The 19,671-nt window shown below is 43.1% G+C and overlaps 1 protein-coding gene across 1 annotated transcript in view; it reads right to left on the bottom strand.

The window, feature by feature from the left end:
• The window catches only part of LOC142049882 (potassium/sodium hyperpolarization-activated cyclic nucleotide-gated channel 1-like), a 307,027-nt gene extending 295,690 nt beyond the window's left edge, over nucleotides 1–11,337 (bottom strand). The window contains exon 1 of the mRNA XM_075078045.1: nucleotides 10,952–11,337. Coding sequence (XP_074934146.1) covers nucleotides 10,952–11,337 — 386 coding nt within the window. The remainder of the gene's footprint in view (nucleotides 1–10,951) is intronic.
• Nucleotides 11,338–19,671: the final 8,334 nt, after the last annotated feature.

Raw genomic sequence — 19,671 nt, forward strand, 5'->3', positions numbered from 1 at the left:
AGATTGAGTATCCCATGTCAAAGTTTAAAGACTCACATATAACACCCCCAAAACATAATCTTTTAGATTACCCATAGAAATTCTGTAATGTTTTGGTTTGGCTCGTTTGGGGTTTTTTAAAACATATCTTGAAATCATGGTGCATACATTTGCCTTTATTTAGATTGTGAGTAAGCTGAATATTTTAAAATTAAGCATCCTGCAGAAAAAAAGTACTTGTGTACTTCTTCATAGGTGCTGCATGTGACCTTCAAAACATCCCAAGTTAAATTAAAAGTACACTAGTGATAGGACAAGAGGAAATGGCCTCAAGTTGCATCAGGGGAGGTTTAGATTGGATATTAGGAAAAAATTTTTTAATGCAAGAGTGGTCAGGCATTGGAACAGGCTGCCCAGAGAGGTGGTGGAGTCACCATCCCTGGAGGTGTTCAAAAAACACGTAGGCATGGCACTTCAGGGCATGGTTTAGGAGATATGGTATTGTTGGGTTGACGGTTGGACTTGATGATCCTAGAGATCTTTTCCAACTTTAATGATTCTATGATTCTACCTCAAAGAACTGAGGAATTGAGTGATGCTTATTGAGCTCTTTTTCTGCTGTAAAAAGTACTTTATGTTCAAGTATATAACATATCCAAAGATTGAAAGAAAATGCAGTGAATGGACTGTTATTCCAGGACTAGAATGGACATAATAACAATTGGGAAATGTTCAAAATATATGTGAGCTCAAACTATACATTAGTATTCTGCATTATCCAGAAACATAAGGATGTCTTATCGATAAAATTAATTGCTCTCCTTGCACAAATAAAGGCATAAAACTTCCCACATCCCCTAGAGGACTGGAAGGTGAGTGGGAGCTGCACCAACCTCAGGCAGACTTGGCTGGCTTTCTTTTGTGGTTCTTGAAAATTTCAAAGAGGACAAGAACATATAACCCTCATGAGCCCAAAAGCACAACATACACTTCTACATATCCATTTTCATTAATAAATGCTTATAACTGGTACAAAAAGAAATACCAGTAGCTAGCTTTAGTCAACTAGATTTCATAACAAATGAATCGGTGACAGCCAATGATGAGACATTATTCAATATTAAAAATAATAGGAACTGAAGATGATAAAGAACCTAACGCGTTTCTGGCCCATATTCCACATCAAAGCATTTCCAATAGAATATTTCATTGCTTATTTTTTGTCCTGCTTCCTAAACATCTAATTTTGATATTTCTTGCTGCAATTTCACCCCATTACTTCTATGTAATTTCTTTCCTCTTTGTAACATCCATTTATGCATTTGAGTACTGTTATCATATTTCTCTTCAGCCTACCTTTATGGGAGTTGCATTTTACCTGGGGAACTATTATGAAGCTTAATATATAATATACTGTCAGAAATATTTTTTGGACATTATAAATGCATTGTTTAGATTAATGCTACATTTTTGTCATTTTATCCTTCGGGGCATTTACAGAAGTGAAGTGCAAAAATTGTTGGAATGCAAATAAAAAGCCAAGCACTACTAATAATCCTTTTAATACTAAACAGTTCTTTATGTTTAGGCATGTACAAAGAGTGAATGCTCATGTAATAGGAATAGTTTAACCGCATGAAGTTTTCCTTTAATAGAAATAAAAGCTATAATCACCACAATAGTATTTGAAAATGATACATGAAAGATAGCCCTAGCTAAAACCATGCTTCAGTCATAAAAACATAAATAAATAAATAAAATAAAAAAGAATTCAGTTTGTGCAAGGAATGTATACAGTATAATTATAAATCCTGATTATCAGTTTATTAGCAAATAATTCACAAATCTCAATACTGTAAGAGAACCTCATGACAAATCCTGAGCAACAAGACTGAGATAACTTCCTTCAGAATCCAAAACTACAGATATTTCATACTCCTACACTACCAGTGACATAATGTATCCATTAAAACCCACACCAATTTGTAACTGATCTATTTAATACAAACCAACATTATTTATATACTTAATTATACATACTTATATCTATATCAATTACACTTAAGTATGATACAACACATTTTGTCCTCATCACATATAACATTACTTTCAAACTCTACTGGTCTGTATAAACCTAAGTATGTAACAGCTCACAAAAAATAAATCTCATTATCTTCAACTGACATTACAGACGTGACAAAAGAGAGGGACGAAGTGCTTACCCTAAGCTTCTTAAAATATAAATGATAGGTATAACATGTAGAGTGAAGACTGGTCCCAAGGAAGAACAGGTTTTAAATCAATACATGCACAATTTTTAGAAATATGTATGTGAGCTGCACATATAACATAGTCTACCACATTAGGGTGATTGTTGGTGGTCAAAGGCAGGTCCAAAAGATACATACAAATTAAAAAGGAAGTTGATGCATAAGGAAAATATAAGTTCAGAATTGAGAGAAGTATAATAAAAAACATGAGACTAATACATTGCAGTTATGACTTACACTTTGGCACATACTTAACTGAAAAATTAAGCTGCACATGTGCATGACAACATGGATGGGTTGCATAAAACTGCACAAAATAAGAAAATGTTTTTAATAGCAACAGACATAATATTGTCGTAGGTACTTATGGAAGAATATTTTTATTGTCTCTCTCACTCAGATTAAAACCCATTAAAACCTGACATTAAATTTACTTACAAGGTAGCATCAATAGAGCTTTATATGATTTATAAAGGTTTATATGCTAAACCTCATAGGTTTACATTATAAACCTCAAATGTGTATACAAAAAGGTTTTGAAACTGGAATGCCACATGTTAAAAAAGTCTGGCATACCTTTACTACTTCTATGCTCTGAAATTTTCTGTTCAAGTTTTAGAATTAATTCTGCTTTTATTTTAATGATAACAGAAAAGTAACACTTCGTGCTCCTTGAATAGATGAGAAGTTACCCAGAGAGATTCTGCCAGTATAGGATGGTAATAGTTTATTGCTATTGTTGCAAATCAGTTTATGCTTTTTATTAATCTATATAGGAAAAAGACCTTCAGCATTGCCTGCATTGTACCTCCTTATCCACTACTCTGCCAGATAACTCCACATCACAGTCTTACTTCACTTCATCTTACAGCCAATTAAAATTTCTGTCCCCACTTTCAGTCAAAGGCTGTTCCCAAACATCAAATTAAGAACTGGAACCATCAGAGTGCAAAGGCTACATTTACTCACACACATATTATTCCCACTCAGTCTTTCTCATACATTGCTCTTTCTTGTCAAAAAAATGCCTCTCCCTTGTGACTCTGGAGGTAGCAACTCTGATATCTTTTTAGAATGCTTACTACAGATGTCCTAACAGATGTGGTAATAAAACCAAGATTTCCATGTCAGTGCAAGTTTCTCTGTGTACTCATATACAGGGAGGGAGGGAGATGCCACAAGGCTGGACCCAACAGTCCAGACATGTGCAAGCAAGCCCTCTGAGCATTAATGAAACTCCTGATGTGCCTAAGGACACTGAGTAATTAATTGTTTTAAAAATTAGCCATTGCACATTTCCACTAATACCAGATGGCTATAACATAAAAGTCACCCGAAGCCCAGGTCCACTGCAACTCTGCTAAGACACAAGTGAAACATATATGGCAGCAGCAGAACCACGTGCAGTTGCTTGCATCTACCGCTGGCTTCGTGCTGCTCTCATCCAGTGGCTGCAAGGCCACAGGGCTGGCTCAGTGATGCTGTCCCACAAGCTCATCCTGCACACAAGCAGGGATGACCAGAGGCACATGGTATCTCACAAAAACCATGCAGGACTCAAATAAACTCTAACAGGAAAAATGATGATAAATTCACTGTTGCGAGTCATGCAATTACACAGAATTGTTGTCCAAGTTTAGGGATGCAATAATCACAGATGCAGAGATAAACAGAGAGAGCTCTTTTGCTGGGTTTGATGTTGTCGTGGTTTAGCCGGCAACTCAGCCCCACACAGTCGCTCACCAGTGGGATGGGGGAGAGAATCAGAAGGGTAATGCTCGTGGGTTGAGATAAGAATGGTTTAATAATTAAAATAAATAAATAAATCATCAAAAATTAAATGGAAAGGAAAACAATGAGAGGCACGAAAACTGGGGCAGGGGGAGGGGGGTGAACCGCTGAAACAAAAGGCACACGACATAGCCGCTCGCTGCCCGACGCCCCGACGACACACCTCCCCAAGCCGCAAACTGTCCCCCTTAATATACTGGTCATGGTGTCACATGGTATGGAATGAACATGCCATTGGCCAGTCGGGGTCAGCCGCCCCGGCCGTGGCCCCGCCCCTCCCAGTCTCCCGCCATGCAGCGTGGGAAGCTGGAAAGGTAGCCGACCCCCCACGATGAGAATTAACCCCTTCTCAGCTAAAACCAGCACATTCTCAACCCCTTATTCCATACCATTTATACCATGCCCAGGTCCCATACCATCCAATACAACCTTACCAACCACCCCCTCTCCCTTTCCCATCCTTTAACATAATACACAGACATCATTCCCTTGGTTTATGGACCTTCCCTGTAAAATGTCCATGAAAACGTCCATAGAGTTCACCCAGTCCATGACTCTGGGCTCCATCTGTTGTATCAGTCATTCAGGGTGGGAGAGATGGTGTGTGTGGCGTTGGGTTGCTGCATACCGAGTCAGTCATTGTTCCATCACTGCTGCACGGCTTGTTTCACAGTTTATCTTCCATGGATTGGGAGGTTTGTACTATGATATCATTGCTACAACACAGAGACGACACACAATATTATATAGCAGTTCGCATTGTGCCATTCAATTCATTGGCTGTTTTTGCCCAAAATCAAATCCCCATGAGGCACACATCGGACTTCTCCATCCTCCCACATCACGCACCAAGTGCACCCAGGTCCTCGAGCAAAAGCACTCCCACGAATGGGTTTGCCTTTGGCTGAGGCAGGAAGAACCCAGACTGTTTTGCCCAGCATACTTTTTGTGTGCACTACAGGGACTCTATCCCCTTCCACAGTATGTAGGATTTCTGACTGGGCAGAGCCAGCTCGATTGGCAAATCCCCTCGTGTTGACTAACCATGTGGCTTTTGCTAAACGTGTATCCCAGTGCTTGAATGATCTGCCCCCCATTGATCTTAGCGTAGTTGTTAACAGTCCATTCTCCCATTCAATTTTTCCAGAGGCTGGTGCGTGATAGGGGATGTGATACACCCACTCAATGCCATGATCTTTGCCCCAGCTGTCTATGAGGTTATTTCGGAAATGAGTCCCATTGTCTGACTCAATTCTCTCTGGGGTGCCATGTCACCACAGGACTTGTTTCTCAAAACCCAGGATAGTGCTCCTGGCGGTGGTGTGGGGCATGGGATATGTTTCCAGCCAGCCAGTCGTTGTTTCTACCATTGTAAGCACATGGTGCTTGCCTTGACAGGTTTGTGGGAGTGTGATATAGTCAATTTGCCAGGCCTCCCCATATTTATATTTCAGCCGTCGTCCCCCACACCACACAGGCTTTACCCACTTCGCTTCCTTGATTGCAGAGCATGTTTCACATTCGTGGATAACCTGTGCAATAACATCCATGGTCAAGTCGACCCCTCGATCACGAGCCCACCTGTATTTTGCATCTCTCCCTTGATGGCCTCAGGTGTAATGGGCCCATCGAGCTAGAAATAGTTCACCCTTATGCTGCCAGTCCAGATCCACCTCAGCCACTTCAATCTTGGCAGCCTGATCCACCTGCTGGTTGTTCTGATGTTCTTCCGTGGCCCGACTCTTGGGGACGTGAGCATCCACATGCCGTACCTTTACAACCAGGTTCTCTACCCGGGCAGCAATATCTTGCCACAATGTGGCAGCCCAGATGGGTTTGCCTCTGCGCTGCCAGTTGCTTTGCTTCCACTGCTGCAGCCAGCCCCACAAGGCATTTGCCACCATCTAGGGGTCAGTATAAAGAAATAGCACTGGCCACTTTTCCCGTTCAGCAATGTCTAAGGCCAGCTGGATGGCCTTTACCTCTGCAATACTGGCTCGATTCACCTTCTCCTTCAGCAGTTTCTGCTACTTGTCGTGTAGGACTCCATACAGCAGCCTTCCATCTCCGGTGCTTTCCCACAAGGCGACAGGACCCATCAGTGAACAGGGGCCTCTTCAGCACGTGTCACCTCCTCCTCTGGTGATAATCCGAAGTCTTTGCCTTCTGGCCAGTCCATGATCACTTCCAAGATTCCTGGGCGACTGGGGTTTCCTACTCAAGCCCACTCAGTGATCAGTGCAAGCCATTTACTCCATGTAGCATCAGCTGCATGGTGTGTAGAGGGGACCCTCCCTTTGAACATTCAGCCCAGCACCGGCAGTCAGGGTGCCAGGAGGAGTTGTTCTTCAGTACCAACCACTTCTGAAGCAGCTCGAACCCCTTCACAGGCTGCCAATATCTCCTTTTCAGTTGGAGTATAGTGGGCTTCGGACCCTCTGTATCCCCGACTCCAGAACCCAAGAGCACAAGCTCGGGTCTCCCCTAGCGCTTTCTGCCGGAGGCTCCAGGTAGGGCCAGTCTCCCCGGCTGCGCTCTAGAGGACATTCTTTACATCTTGTCCTGCCCAGACTGGCCCAACGGCTACTGCATGAACTATCTCCTGTTTAATATGATCAAAGACCTCTTGTTGCTCAGGGCCCCATTTGAAATCATTCTTCTTCCGGGTCACTTGATAGAGAGGGCTGACGATCAGACTGTAATTTGGAATATGCATTCTCCAAAAACCCACAACACCTGAAGAAGCTTATGTTTCTTTTTTGCTAGTTGGTGGAGACATGGCTGCTATTTTGTTGATCACATCCTTTGGGATCTGACGACGTCCCTCTTGCCATTTGATTCCTAAGAACTGGATCTCCTGTGCAGGTCCCTTGACCTTGCTTTGTTTTATGGTGAAACCGGCCTTCAGGAGGATTTGGACTATTTTCTCTCCTTTCTCAAAAACTTCTTCCGCTGTGTTGCCCCACACAATGATGTCATGAATGTATTCTAGGTGTTCTGGAGCTTCTCCCTGTTCCAGTACAGTCTGAATCAGTCCATGGCAAATGGTAGGACTGTGTTTCCATGCCTGGGGCAGTCGATTCCCAGGTGTACTGGATGCCGCTCCATGTGAAAGCAAACTGTGGCCTGCACTCTGCTGCCAGAGGGATGGAGAAGAATGCATTAGCGATATCAATTGTGGCATACCACTTGGCTGCCTTTGACTCCAGTTTGTATTGAAGTTCTAGCATATCTGGCACAGCAGCACTCAGTGGCGGAGTTACTTTATTCAGGCCACGATAGTCTACTGTTAGCCTCCACTCTCCATTAGACTTCCGCACTGGCCATATGGAACTGTTAAAGGGTGAGTGGGTCTTCCTTATGACTCCTTGGCTCTCCAGTCAGTGAATGAACTCATGGATGGGAATCACGGAGTCTCTGTTGGTGCGATATTGCCACCGGCGCACTGTTGTGGTGGCGATTGGCACCTGTTGTTCTTTGACCTTCAGCAACCCCACAACAGAAGGGTCCTTCGAGAGGCCAGGCAAGGTAGACAGCTGTTCAGTTTCCTCCATCTCCAAGGCAGCTACACCAAAAGCCCACCTGTACCCTTTTGGGTCCTTGAAATACCCTCTCCTTAGGTAGTCTATCCCAAGGATGCACAGAGCCTCTGGGCCAGTCACAAGGGGGTGCTTTTGCCACTCATTCCCAGTTAGGCTCACTTTGCCCTCCAATACAGTTAGCTCTTGGGATCCCCCTGTCACTCCAGCAATGCTGATGGGTTCTGCCCCTATATAGTTTGATGGCATTAGGGTGCACTGTGCACCAGTGTCCACTAAAGCTGTGATCCCCCCAGTCATTTGAGTTGTCCCACCATGTTTCAGTTACTCCTATGATGTCATACCCTTCTGAGTGGGCACGGAGCTCCAGTTCCTCCTGTTTGTTACCTAGATTGCATGCATTTGTATACATACACTTGAGGTGATTACTCTTCTGTTTCACCCCTTCAGAGACAGCTAAGGAATCTTTATCACCACACTGCTTGGCCTGACTTACTCCCCCATTGGACTTGCTGGTGTGAGCGTTTTCGCAATGAATCCCACCCCCACAAGTCCTTCAGTTTAAAGCCCGCCTCACCAAGTTAGCCAGCCTACTGCTGAAGAGTCCCTTACCCCTTTTAGACAGGTGGATTACATCCCTCCCTAGCATGTTATCGTCATTGAAGAACACCCCATTGTCATAAAAGCCAAACCCCTCACGGTGGCACCAGCCACGTAGCCAGGAGTTGATATACATTATGTGCCTGTTTCTGGCTTCTCCCTTCCCTCAAACTGGCAAAATGGAAGAGATCACCTGGGCTCCAATGTTTTTCACTTGCTCCCCCAGGGCTCAAAAGCCTTCCTTGATTTTACCCAGGTTACGTCTCTCAGTGTCATTCATGCCTACATGAAATAGTAATAGTGGATAGTAGTCTGTTTTCCTGATGAGTTGTGGCACCCTCTCAGCAACGTCTCGAACCTTGGGTCCTGGAAGGCAGCATACCTCTCGTGACTCCCTGTCAAGTCGGCAGATGGGTGCCTCAGTACCCTTCAACAGAGAGTCACCCACCACGAGCACTCGTCATTTCTTTTTACGGTGTCCACTGTATGTTGCTGGTACAGTTTCCCCTTGCAGGGGACTTTGCAGACCCTGCTCATGCGTGTCCTCAGGCTTCATATCTGTTTCTGATTGTGATGGTGGAGAGTGCAGGCTGATGTGGAATCCTGCTCCTCTGAGTCACCAGGGTCCATGGTGCCTCATTCTCAGAGGTGTCTGCCACAGGAACATGATTCTGAAAGCACCTGTCTAGCTCTGTCTCAGCTCCTCTAATACTGCGCAGCCTCTTAACCATTTCCTGCATTTCAGCCACCTGACGTAACAGGTCATCAACCTGTGCACACCTTGTGCAGGTACTTACCCTTTCGTCAGGAGAGGGGTTTGGGCAATTGCCGCAACCCACTGCCTGTACTGATGTGTCCTTTCTTACCAGACCTGTCTGGGTGGATGCATCTGACATCTCAGGGACTTTTGCTGCACGAACAGTGGTTTTAGCTCTGAGGTGAATGCCCACCATTTTGCCCGAGACCGAAGCACTTGCCTGAGCTGTAAACCTACAAGGTTAGTTACAAGCTACAAGTTACATTGCGCAAAATATGATGTACAACCTCCTATTGCTGAAAACATCGTTCAGTTGTGTATCTTGCTCAGAATCCAAGCTTACAGCAAAACGAGGGAATTTACTCACAATTCATTACTCTCATTCATTTTAATGGAATTCTCATGTGAATAAAGCTACTCATGCACATACGCGGGTAAGAGGCTATCAGACACCCCCCCATAATCCCCTATGCATGCTACCACAGCTCCAGATGTGACCTACTACATCCCTCTCCAGCTGGCAGAAAGGGATCGGGTGGACTCTTGGCTCTCTTCCCCTTTAATACACCTGCTAGTGCAGCTGAGCTGGCATGCAAGAGGAAAAAGGTACTCCAGGAAAAGAACGAGTGCAGTTTATCGCCTCTAGGGACCCAGAAAAAAAGCAGGGATTTGAAGCATGATTTTGAGTCATAACTGAGTGCTGCCCTGCTCCTCTGCTTCTGTAGCTGTACTGCTCTCGGTCTCGACTGCAAGGTGCTAGCACAGCTCACTGCATAACACCCCACTCTGAATAGTCCCACAGAAACTCGGACTTCGGAAATATTTCCTCTCATTCTCTCTTGAAGCATGTTCTATTTAAGCTACTTTTTCTTAGAAGATCCATGTAACTATTGAACATTTTGGATTTTCCTTTTTTAAAAATAGTTTCACTTATTGTATACATGCAAGCTGTTCAATTTAAGCTGTTGATCAAATATGCTTAACACCACCAACAGTTCTTCAGCAAATATCATAGTGTAAAATTTACAAAGGCATATAGTCAGCTGGCATATATAGCAAAATTAAATAATCCTTCATTTAAAATGTAATTTTAAAGGAAAATATCTCTTCCCTGGAATTTATTTGCACTGCTTTTCATGTGAATACTCCAATTTTGCATACCCTCAACTTACTGTGACAGCAACGTTCTAATTTAGCATCACATTTATCACTCTGTATCTGAAAATGTAGCTTCCCACACAGTGTTAGCTTGGATAAAGTTATTTTGCTGCAAATCTGACAAAAACGTGCTTCCTTCACGTGACACAATGAACAAGTGTTTACATTAGGTGCTTAAGAAGAAGCAGGTACACGCCCAACGCGGCCCCCAGGATTTTAAATAAATTCCTACGTTACTGCGTGCACCCCAGCGAGCTCTCCCACCCTTGGGCAGAGCCGTGCCCCGCTCCGGCGGCGCCCCCGCCCGCTCCCCGCCCGACGGACGCAGCGAATGCGACGGCCCCCGCGATACCACCAGCACGGGACGGCCCCACTGCCCGCGCAGCCTCCCCGCCGTGCGATGCCGGCCACGCGGTGCCTGCAGCCCCGCGGGGGCGGTCGGCGCGGCCCGGGTGCAGCACGCTGGAGAGCGCCGCGCCGGGGCAAGCTCTGCGGCCGCCCAGCCGGCGGTGCACGGACCGCAGATGGCAGGGCAACCGCCCCGCGCCGGCTTCCAGAACCTTACCCGACGCAGGGACGGAGGACGGGGGGGGGCAAAGTTTTAGTCGCCAAGCGAGGCGCCACAGGGAGGGAGGGAAGGAGCGAGGCGGGGCCCGCCCGCGGGGCCGGCGAGCGGGGGAAGCCACTCTCCTCCGCGGGGCGCGGCCGGCCGCCGACAGAGCGCCGGTGTTCGTCGCCCCCCCTCAGGCCGGAGCCCGCCGAAGTTTCTGCCGGGCGAGGGGCTAGGCGGCGGGAGCGCCGCTCTGCCTTCTGCGGTGGGGCCACCCCCCATGCGGTCGCGGGAGCCCCGCGCTCACCTGAAGTCGCTGTAGGGGTGGATGATCCAGAACCCCGCAGTTTTAACCCTTTCCTGCTCCTTCTCCACCGCCTTCTGGCTGCCGAACATGCGGAGGGAGAATTTGTTGACCCCCGGCTGAAGCATGGAGGTGAACTGCCGCTGCATGAAGCCGTACTGCCGCCGGGGCCTCTCGGCATCCTCGAAGCCCACCACGGGCTCCTCGCCCCCGCCGCCGTCCACTTTGAAGCACACCAATTTACCATGCTCCTTCACGACGACGCCGCTGCCCCCGCCGCCGGGGCTGCTCTGGGCTTTCTCCACCGAGGCCGCCGGCTTGGCTAGTACGGCGTTAGTGCTGCTATCGTCCCGACTGCCGGGTGAGGAGCTGCGCTTCCCAGCCTCCATGCTGCGGGGCGGGCGCGCGCTAGCCGCAGGAGAGCGTGGGGAAGCCTCGCCGCCGCCGGTGCCCTTCAGCGGCGCGGCTGTGCTGGGCTCAGCTCCGCGCCGCCCGGCATGGCCAGCGCCGCCGACTCTGAGCCGCGCTTCCACGCAGGGCTGGCACTGCTTCCCCTCGCCCGCCCCCTGCCAGCGGCCGCGCCACACCGCCCGCCTGACATTGAGCGCCCCGGAGTCCTTGAGGGGCTGAAGCACCCGGGATGAGGGGATGAAGAGGATCCGGCGGCGGGGGCAGGCTCTGCCCTCGGAGCCGCAGCGCGCGTGGGCCTGGCGGCGGCTCGATTTGTGGCCGCGAGTGCAGTGGCCCGCGGGGCGGGGCGGGGGGCCCGGCCTTCCTCCCTCCACGTGGCGGTGGCGGGCGGTGCCACTCGCTGGGGTGGCGCTTGGTGCGGACTGAGGCGACGGTCCTCGGGCGAAGAGGAAGAGTGGGGAGGAGAGGCTCCCCGGCAGAGTGCGGGGCTGCTCCGAGGGCCGCGGCTGGCGGCCCTGCCTGTTCTTCCAACAGAAATGCAATAAAATGGGTGGGTTTGTATTTCGCCTTGGGTGAACTGAGCAGTGAGGTGCTGGGTGGTAGTGTGCTTCCACACTGAGAGCAGGAAATGGTGGCTGGAAATGAAACCGTGGAGAGTACTCACAGGCTTGCCCTTTACACGCAGACTGTCTCTTGCGAAGCCTGTCTCATGCTTTTTACGGAACAGATTCACTGGAAGAGAGCAAGAGGCAGGAGTCTGTCTGGTAATGGAGCCGACTGACGGCACTGGAGGTAGCACAGGCATTTTGGGTTCATACTGCTGAAAATGAAATCAAAACCTTTGCTGGTGTGGTGTGTGTGTGATAGCAAGGGAGGAGGAGGGGGTGTGAGGAGGGAAGGCCAGGTTTTGAGTGACATTTGTTTTCACACACAAAACAGTTGGCTCCAATTAGACAACTTTTACTATCTCCGAGTGGCTGTTTCTGTGTCCCTGAACATTACGCTGACTGAAAATACATGGCTGAGCACACGAGCATAGAGGTGCATTATGTGTGGGCTGCTGTGCATGCAGCTGGAGCATGCAGGGGTGCAATTCCTGCTGGGAAGGCACGATGGTGTGCAGGAGGGCTGTGCCACCGTGGGCGCTTGCCTGTCTTACTGTAAAGCGTAAAATGGCAGGTGTACCTGAGTGCAGATACAAGCTTTTCACATATGCCAAGCGGTGATTTTGGTTTTGTTTGTGTGTAAACAGGGATCTGGATCTGGAGTCCATGCTCAGCTTGCTCCACCTCACACTGAAGTACGTCAATTGGACTGGAAGGAAACAGGAGGTATTTCTAGCTCCCAGATACTGTAAGTAAACTCAAAGGAAATAGGATATGTATAAGCACTGAGTGTTGACATTGCACTGTATTACCTGTGGGATCCAATGGTCACTGGAATTAAGGCAAAGACTTTGGTTGACTGTAAAAGTTAGAGCAGGTCTATCTGTCATCTGTTTAAGGAAAACAACCTGGAAACACTTTTAACCATCTTTAAGAATTCTGTTATGATTGCAATTCACATATTTCTGTTTAAGTGAGATCACACTGGTTTCAGTTCTACAGGATAGACCACATCCTATGTATGTGCTGATTTTTCCTAAGCAAATCTGTATGGTTCCCTGACCCTGAGTGTTCAACAGGACAAAGAGAACAGAAAGTAAGTCACCTTTGTGCAGTGTATTGGGCATCAAATCAACTGTTTGACCACTGACCTGTTTGGTAGTGCTATTTAAACTGTAAATGTTCTTCAGCTTTTATCATAAGATGCTTTGATCTGTGGTCATTGAGATAAAAAGTGATCTTTTTTGTGAAACTCTGAAAGAGAATGTAGTCATACAGATCACCTCACTTTCAGTCATAAATCAGACAAAGCATTCTGTGACAAAAATAAAAAAAAATCTCATACTGCACAAGATTATTTATCTCACTTATACAAGATAGTCAATTCAAACCTCGGAGGGAGGTCACTGTCTGTAGTCATACTTTTAAAGATATACTGGTGTCTAGCAGGAACATATAACACTTAAGAGCTTGCAGGATTATTTCTGTAACTTTTAGAAATAAGCAATGAAGCCCATTTTAGGCATACTATTTTTAAACAAACTTTTACAACCTAAAAAATTATTAAAGCATAATCTGTCTGCACTGGTAAGCAGTTTCCTGAAATTTTTAGGTGACTATCACATACTTAATTTTGCCTGCCTGTAGTAATTTACTCTCTGATTCAGCAAAATGATTAAGCTTATGTAGTTTTGTTACTACACTGAGAGCATGCAAGTGCTCAGTTTTTGGTATACACCTCAGTAACTTGGGGAACTGAGATCCAAATATTAATGTTATAGTATTGCATCCATCCAGATATATCTTGGGTTTGGGTTAGGTTTCTGAGTACAGACACTTTGGCATGCTTTTCCTCACAGAATTAATCTTAGAAAGATTATACCAAAAAGTGACAATTTCAATTTGTATTCAACAAAGGAAAGAAAACCAAAACAAAGCGTTTTTCAGAAGCTTTTTTTCAGTAAATTAGGGACATCAGGACACGGTGAAATCTAAGGAGGATATCCAATGCCAGTCAAACCTTTCTGATTGTTCAGAAGATTCATCTAGTCATTCCTGTTCCCCAAACTCTTTTTTAATAAAGACTCAGAGCAGAAAAAGATGATGAGTGGAAAAATATTCCACTCTCTTTAGAACTTCTTTCTAGTACAAGAGAGCTACAGTTTTCTGAGTCTGACCTCAGTGTGATTTCAGATCGATATACAGTCCTTTGACTGTTCATCATCGTGACCCACTTTGTATACCCTGATGCCCACTGTATGGACATCTCTTCAGTCTTTTCCTTTCATACTCCTTCCAAACTTTCCTTTGAAGTGTGCTAAATTACAATTTTAATATAAATTAAAATTCCACCCACTTTTTAAGAGTACCAATAGAAATATTTGAAAAAGAGGATTGCACATTCCCTTTGCTGATCTTGGTTACATATATAGCTTACATATACTCTCATGTAACCTTATCTAATGCAACTGATAAGCTGCCAAAGCTGTTGATAACAACCAATTCATTAGTTCAGTGTTGAGATTTTAAATTTTCACTTTTCTCAACTAGCTCAGCATACCCCACTGGCTAATCTGAAGGTTGCATATGATTATGTACTGTAAAGTGTGATTTTAGCATTGTGCTAAATATATCAGCCACAAATCCAGAGGTTTCTCCTTCATTACCTGTAATATAAAACCTGCAATGTTTTGTCTTAAATGTAAATACATATAGTAAAAATTATTCTACTGAAATCAATGGAATTAATGGCCTCATTTCAATAAAAGTGGCAGGAGTATCTAATTCTGACAAACATTTTCATTGTGTCACTGAGACATGTGTCTTAAATTTTACAAAGTATAAATTCAAATTCAAATCGATAGTAAATTCTATAAGCTAAATTCTCTATATAAACTATGAGGATGAAAGTCTTTGAGCTAGTACTCTTGCATGCAAATTGAATTCAGAACTGCCAAAAATTATCTAGAGAAATATTACTGTCTTTGAGTTTCAGTCTTTACTAATAAGATTAAAAGCTTTTTCTTTTTTTTTTTTTTTTTACAGGAAATAATTTAAATGTCACTGAATTTTTTGAGTTATGGATAATGATAACATCTGCATGATTCAGTTGCAATAGCATTGATGGGTCTTCTTTTTAGGGTTGCCACATTGAAGTTTCTTGCTATAACAAAAAAGACTATAAATTTTACTCCTACTTGAGTAAAACTGTGCCAAAATACAAAGAAATGCCCCTAAAATCTTTCTTCTGTCCTATTAGGTAAATCTCAAATCACAGTTCGGTGTGTGCCTTGTCCTCACATCAGTGATAGCAGAATATGCATGATTGTTATAAGAACAGTGAAGGGCTCACAGTACAGAGTTCACAGCCTTAAAATAACTTTTTGTATGTTCCACAAACTTTCTCTTCAACATAATAAAACTGGATGTAGCTGAGGGCATTGGTTTGAGAGTGAACTCTGAAATGGACTGACCAGGGCTGTGTAGCTTGGTACTCTCAGACTGAATAAATCATTCAGCTTTTCCTGGGCCTCTGTTGCAAAGCATTTCCTGGAGGATAAATGGAAGCTGATGTGCCAGTTGGCACTGAGTTTCTGAAATGAATAAAACACTACCTGGTATTCTTTAACAATGTCTAGTCTGTTTTATCAACTGCTAGCAAATTTTTCAAATTAGAATGTCACATTCTATAGATACAAGAGAGAAATTCTCTCAAGCACAGCATGTTAGGCTAAATAATGTAACTCATTATTTGAAAAAACAATAGATCAAAGTGAGTGGTTTTGGTGTCTCACAGATCCAAACAAGCAATTCATTATAAATCAAATTCAGCACTAGAACTCTGTGAGAAAAGTCTATCACGTAACAGTAATTATTCACTTACTTGCTTTGTCTTCTCTTGCCAGTATTTCCTGTTTGAAGATTGTATCAATAGGAAATAATGCTTACGATTGTTTTCAAACCCTTTTTGGCATAAGTGCTTTCTAAATCTTAAGCAAATCATAAAATTCACAGGAAGTGAATGTCAGCACCTTTCTAAAATCTAAGTACAGAAAAAATATATATATTTTATTTTTCAAGAAAATGAGTACTCTTCTTATGGCCAGAGGTTTTCAGTATTGATTGCATAATTACCAAAAATATTTTTGAAATATAATAAAATTGCAGTGTCATCTGCATCCCAACACAACTATTGGGACTAAAAATTTTTCCTCTGCAGAAGGAATTGAATTAACCATTGTAGCTGTTCACCAAAATAAGTAAGACTTACTTTTTCCCAGATCAAATAAATAGTCTCTTCCTCTCTCACTCCCCTAATGAAGGATTTTTCCTCAGAACTACCTCACTGAAGGCAACTCCACCCTGGGATGAGATCTTCAAAGATGAAGTGATTTCTGTGAAGATCTTGCACTACTGTCAAGAAAGCTTTTTGGATTTCCTAGGCATGAAATGAATTGACATTTCGATTACTGAGTTGTAAAAATCCACAGGCAAGCTAGTATAAAACAGTTGAGGATATGGAGATTAAACTAATTAAGAGAAAGGCTTGAGCTTCCACCCTTTACCTTCTTCACTTCAATGGAAAATTGGCCAGGTCTTCTTGGAAATATAATACTAGAAAGTCAGTTGATAAAATAAAAAGCTAATTCTATGAATAATAATAGAAGATAGATTTTATTTTTTTTATCCTCCCTCGGGAATGACAGCTATAATAACTGACTTCCAGCTTCCTTCTCTTTGGCTTAGCAAATCTTGAATTCCTTTCTTAGAATATAGGTAGATTTTTTAAAGTGTTGCTATCCTACTTTCCAGGCAGATAGAAGAGCTGAATGGGTTAAAAACCTCCTCAGGCTGAGAAAATAATTTGACTGTTGACTCTCATATCTTGTGTTATTATAAAAAGTGGCCATCACCACATTTGCTAGGCAGCCATGCTTAGAAAAAATATTGGTTGATGAAAACTGATTGCTTTTAGGAATGAATATGGCCTGTTGAAACATTTGATTTGAGAAGAATTCTAGATGAACTTTTAAAATCTATTCAACATTTCTGGGTTTTCAGAATCTGGCATTATTAAGTGGTGTTCTTATCGACATTTCCACATCCCAAAATGAAAATAAATTTTTAAAAATTGAGAAAGACTACTAAAATAAGGATTTTATTGTATTGTATAGCTATATATTTTGTCTGATACTGTAGCAAGATTGATTTTCACCAGGAATACAGTACACCTTTGAGTTTAAAACAGAATCTCAAGGGAAGATATGAGATAAAAGAGAGCCAAATTACAGAAGGGGAAAGATTTTCCACAGCAGATCCAAGTGTTGGATCTTTGCAGTCTACTAAAACAGCAAGCCTTTGAATTTTTATTCTGATTAAATTAAAATTATGAGCCCAAAAAATAATCTTCGAACCTCTAAGGTAAAGCTCTTAAAGGCTTTTCATTTGTTTGTTTCCCAGGTTGGCCTAGAATTGAAAATGGAAATAACAAAAATAAGTCCATAAACTACTTTGGACCTATGTTTTGTTTTGTTTCTTTGTGAACTCAGGAAGCTCTGAAAGGATTCTGTAATTCTAGTTCTAGTGCGTCACCAAAGAGTTTTAGATAAGTTTAAATAAATTGTGCATAACCATCTAGCTGAGCAAAGTAACATTGTTCTAAAAACATTTGTTTATGTTGAACAATAACTTTACACCTATTTGAGCAGTAATGAAATATGAGATTTGTAATTAGTAGTGTCTGAAATCAAACAAAACCAGTCTAATTAAAATTCAGAATATGTATTTGGCTTTTGGTGCGGTCTTTATTACAGAGTATCAGCATAAACATGGGCAGATTTTACCTCAAAGTCATTATTTTGTTGATAGTCAAAATTGCATACAATAAAAACATAGTTTCATAATAATGTATGCTGGTTTTGGCTGGCATAGAGTTAATTTTCTTCATAGTAGCTAGTATGGGGCTATGTTTTGATTTGTGCTGTAAACAGTGTTGATAATAAAGGGATGTTTTGGTTGTTGCTGAGCAGTGCTTACACAGCGTCAAGGCCTTCTCTGCTTCTCACACCACCCCATCAGCAAGTAGGCTGGCAGTGCACAAGAAGCTGGGAGGGGACACAGCTGGGACAGCTGATCCCAACTGACCAAAGGGATATTCCATACCATATGACATCATGCTCAGCATTTAAAGCTGGGGGAAGAAGGAAGGGGGGGACATTTAGAGTACAGACATTTGTCTTCCCAAGTAACCATTATGTGTGATGGAGCCCTGCTTTCCTGGAGGTGGCTGAACACCTCCCTGCTGATAGGAAGGAGTGAAAGAATTCCTTGTTTTGCTTTGCTTGCATGCATGGTTTTTGCTTTACTTATTAAAGTGTGTTTACCTCAACCCACAAGTTTTCTCACTTTTATTCTTCCGATTCTCTCCCCCATCCCACTGTGAGGGGAGTGAGCGAGCGGCTGTGTGGTGCTTGGTTGCCAGCTGGGGTTAAACCATGACATACCGATATCACTTAAACTACTGACAGTGTGAATGGTAACTCCAAGTGCAATGTGAAGCACACCAAAGTCTTAGTAGAAGAGGGACCACAGAACTTCAAAGTACTTTTTTTGAAGCAAAAACCAGTTTGTTTCAAATTCAGTTTGAAATGAGAGAATATATAGAAAATCCAGCAGAAAGAAATGCCCTTCTAAAATTTTGCTGTGAACTTCCACTTTACTCAGCTGTCGTCCAGCCTTATTTTGTTTAGGAAGCAGTATATATTGTGGAAAAGTTAGGGATAGTACCATATACCATGCAATTAATTTTAGATTTTTTTTTAATAAATACATTGAATAGGGTAAAATAATTACAGATTTTCTTAGGAGAAAGAAGAAATTATAGACAGGCTATGTTGCTGTTTTAAGTTGATAAGAATTAGCGTGTTGAAAGAGAATTGCATACCCTTATTTGTAACTCCCCCTTACTCCCATACATTAGTGAGTAATTCAGTTCTTGGGCATTACCAGCTCAGGACGTAACCCTAAATTATAGTCTTCTTGTAGTATCTCTTATTCATCTTGCAGTCCTTACTGAACAGAGTAAATTAAGCCAGTGGAGCTGCTCACATGATTTTATTCAAGGGATAACAAAATTCTGATACATCTTTAGTATGACACATTTTTTCCATTCTTATCCATAATTTATTTGTGCAAGTGGGCTTTTTTACATTTTCATAAAAAATATGAAAGATAGATATTATCATTATATTTGCAGAACAACAAAGTGTTGAAATGTTTACAGTAGCCCTTGTGGTATGTTTAGACTAATTTCTCTGATTAAGGTGTTTAGTCACCCAATAAACGCTGATTATTTAATGTTGCAGCAATATTGTTCTTTTCTTCTCTTGAAAAACTAAATACAAAGACAAAAATTTTATCAGGACATTGTTTGAATTGGTGATTTTTTTTTAATTGTTTGTGTACATTTCACCAAGTAAAATGGCAAGATCTGTCTGTAGTGCTCAGAAATTCTCTCTCATCTGAAAAGTGATGCTCATGCAAAACAAGAGCAAGAAAAGAAAACGGCTATCATAATAGAGAGATAATCCTATGTGGAATCCAAATCACTGAATCATTTTTCCAACAGATGTTGCAAACAAATTTCAAAAGCAACTTGTTTACTAATATTTTCAGTAGTAGTGGCTCAAAGCCTTCTTGTAGAAGTTT

Source organism: Phalacrocorax aristotelis, chromosome W, assembly GCF_949628215.1.
Source record: "Phalacrocorax aristotelis chromosome W, bGulAri2.1, whole genome shotgun sequence".
NCBI lineage: Eukaryota > Metazoa > Chordata > Aves > Suliformes > Phalacrocoracidae > Phalacrocorax > Phalacrocorax aristotelis.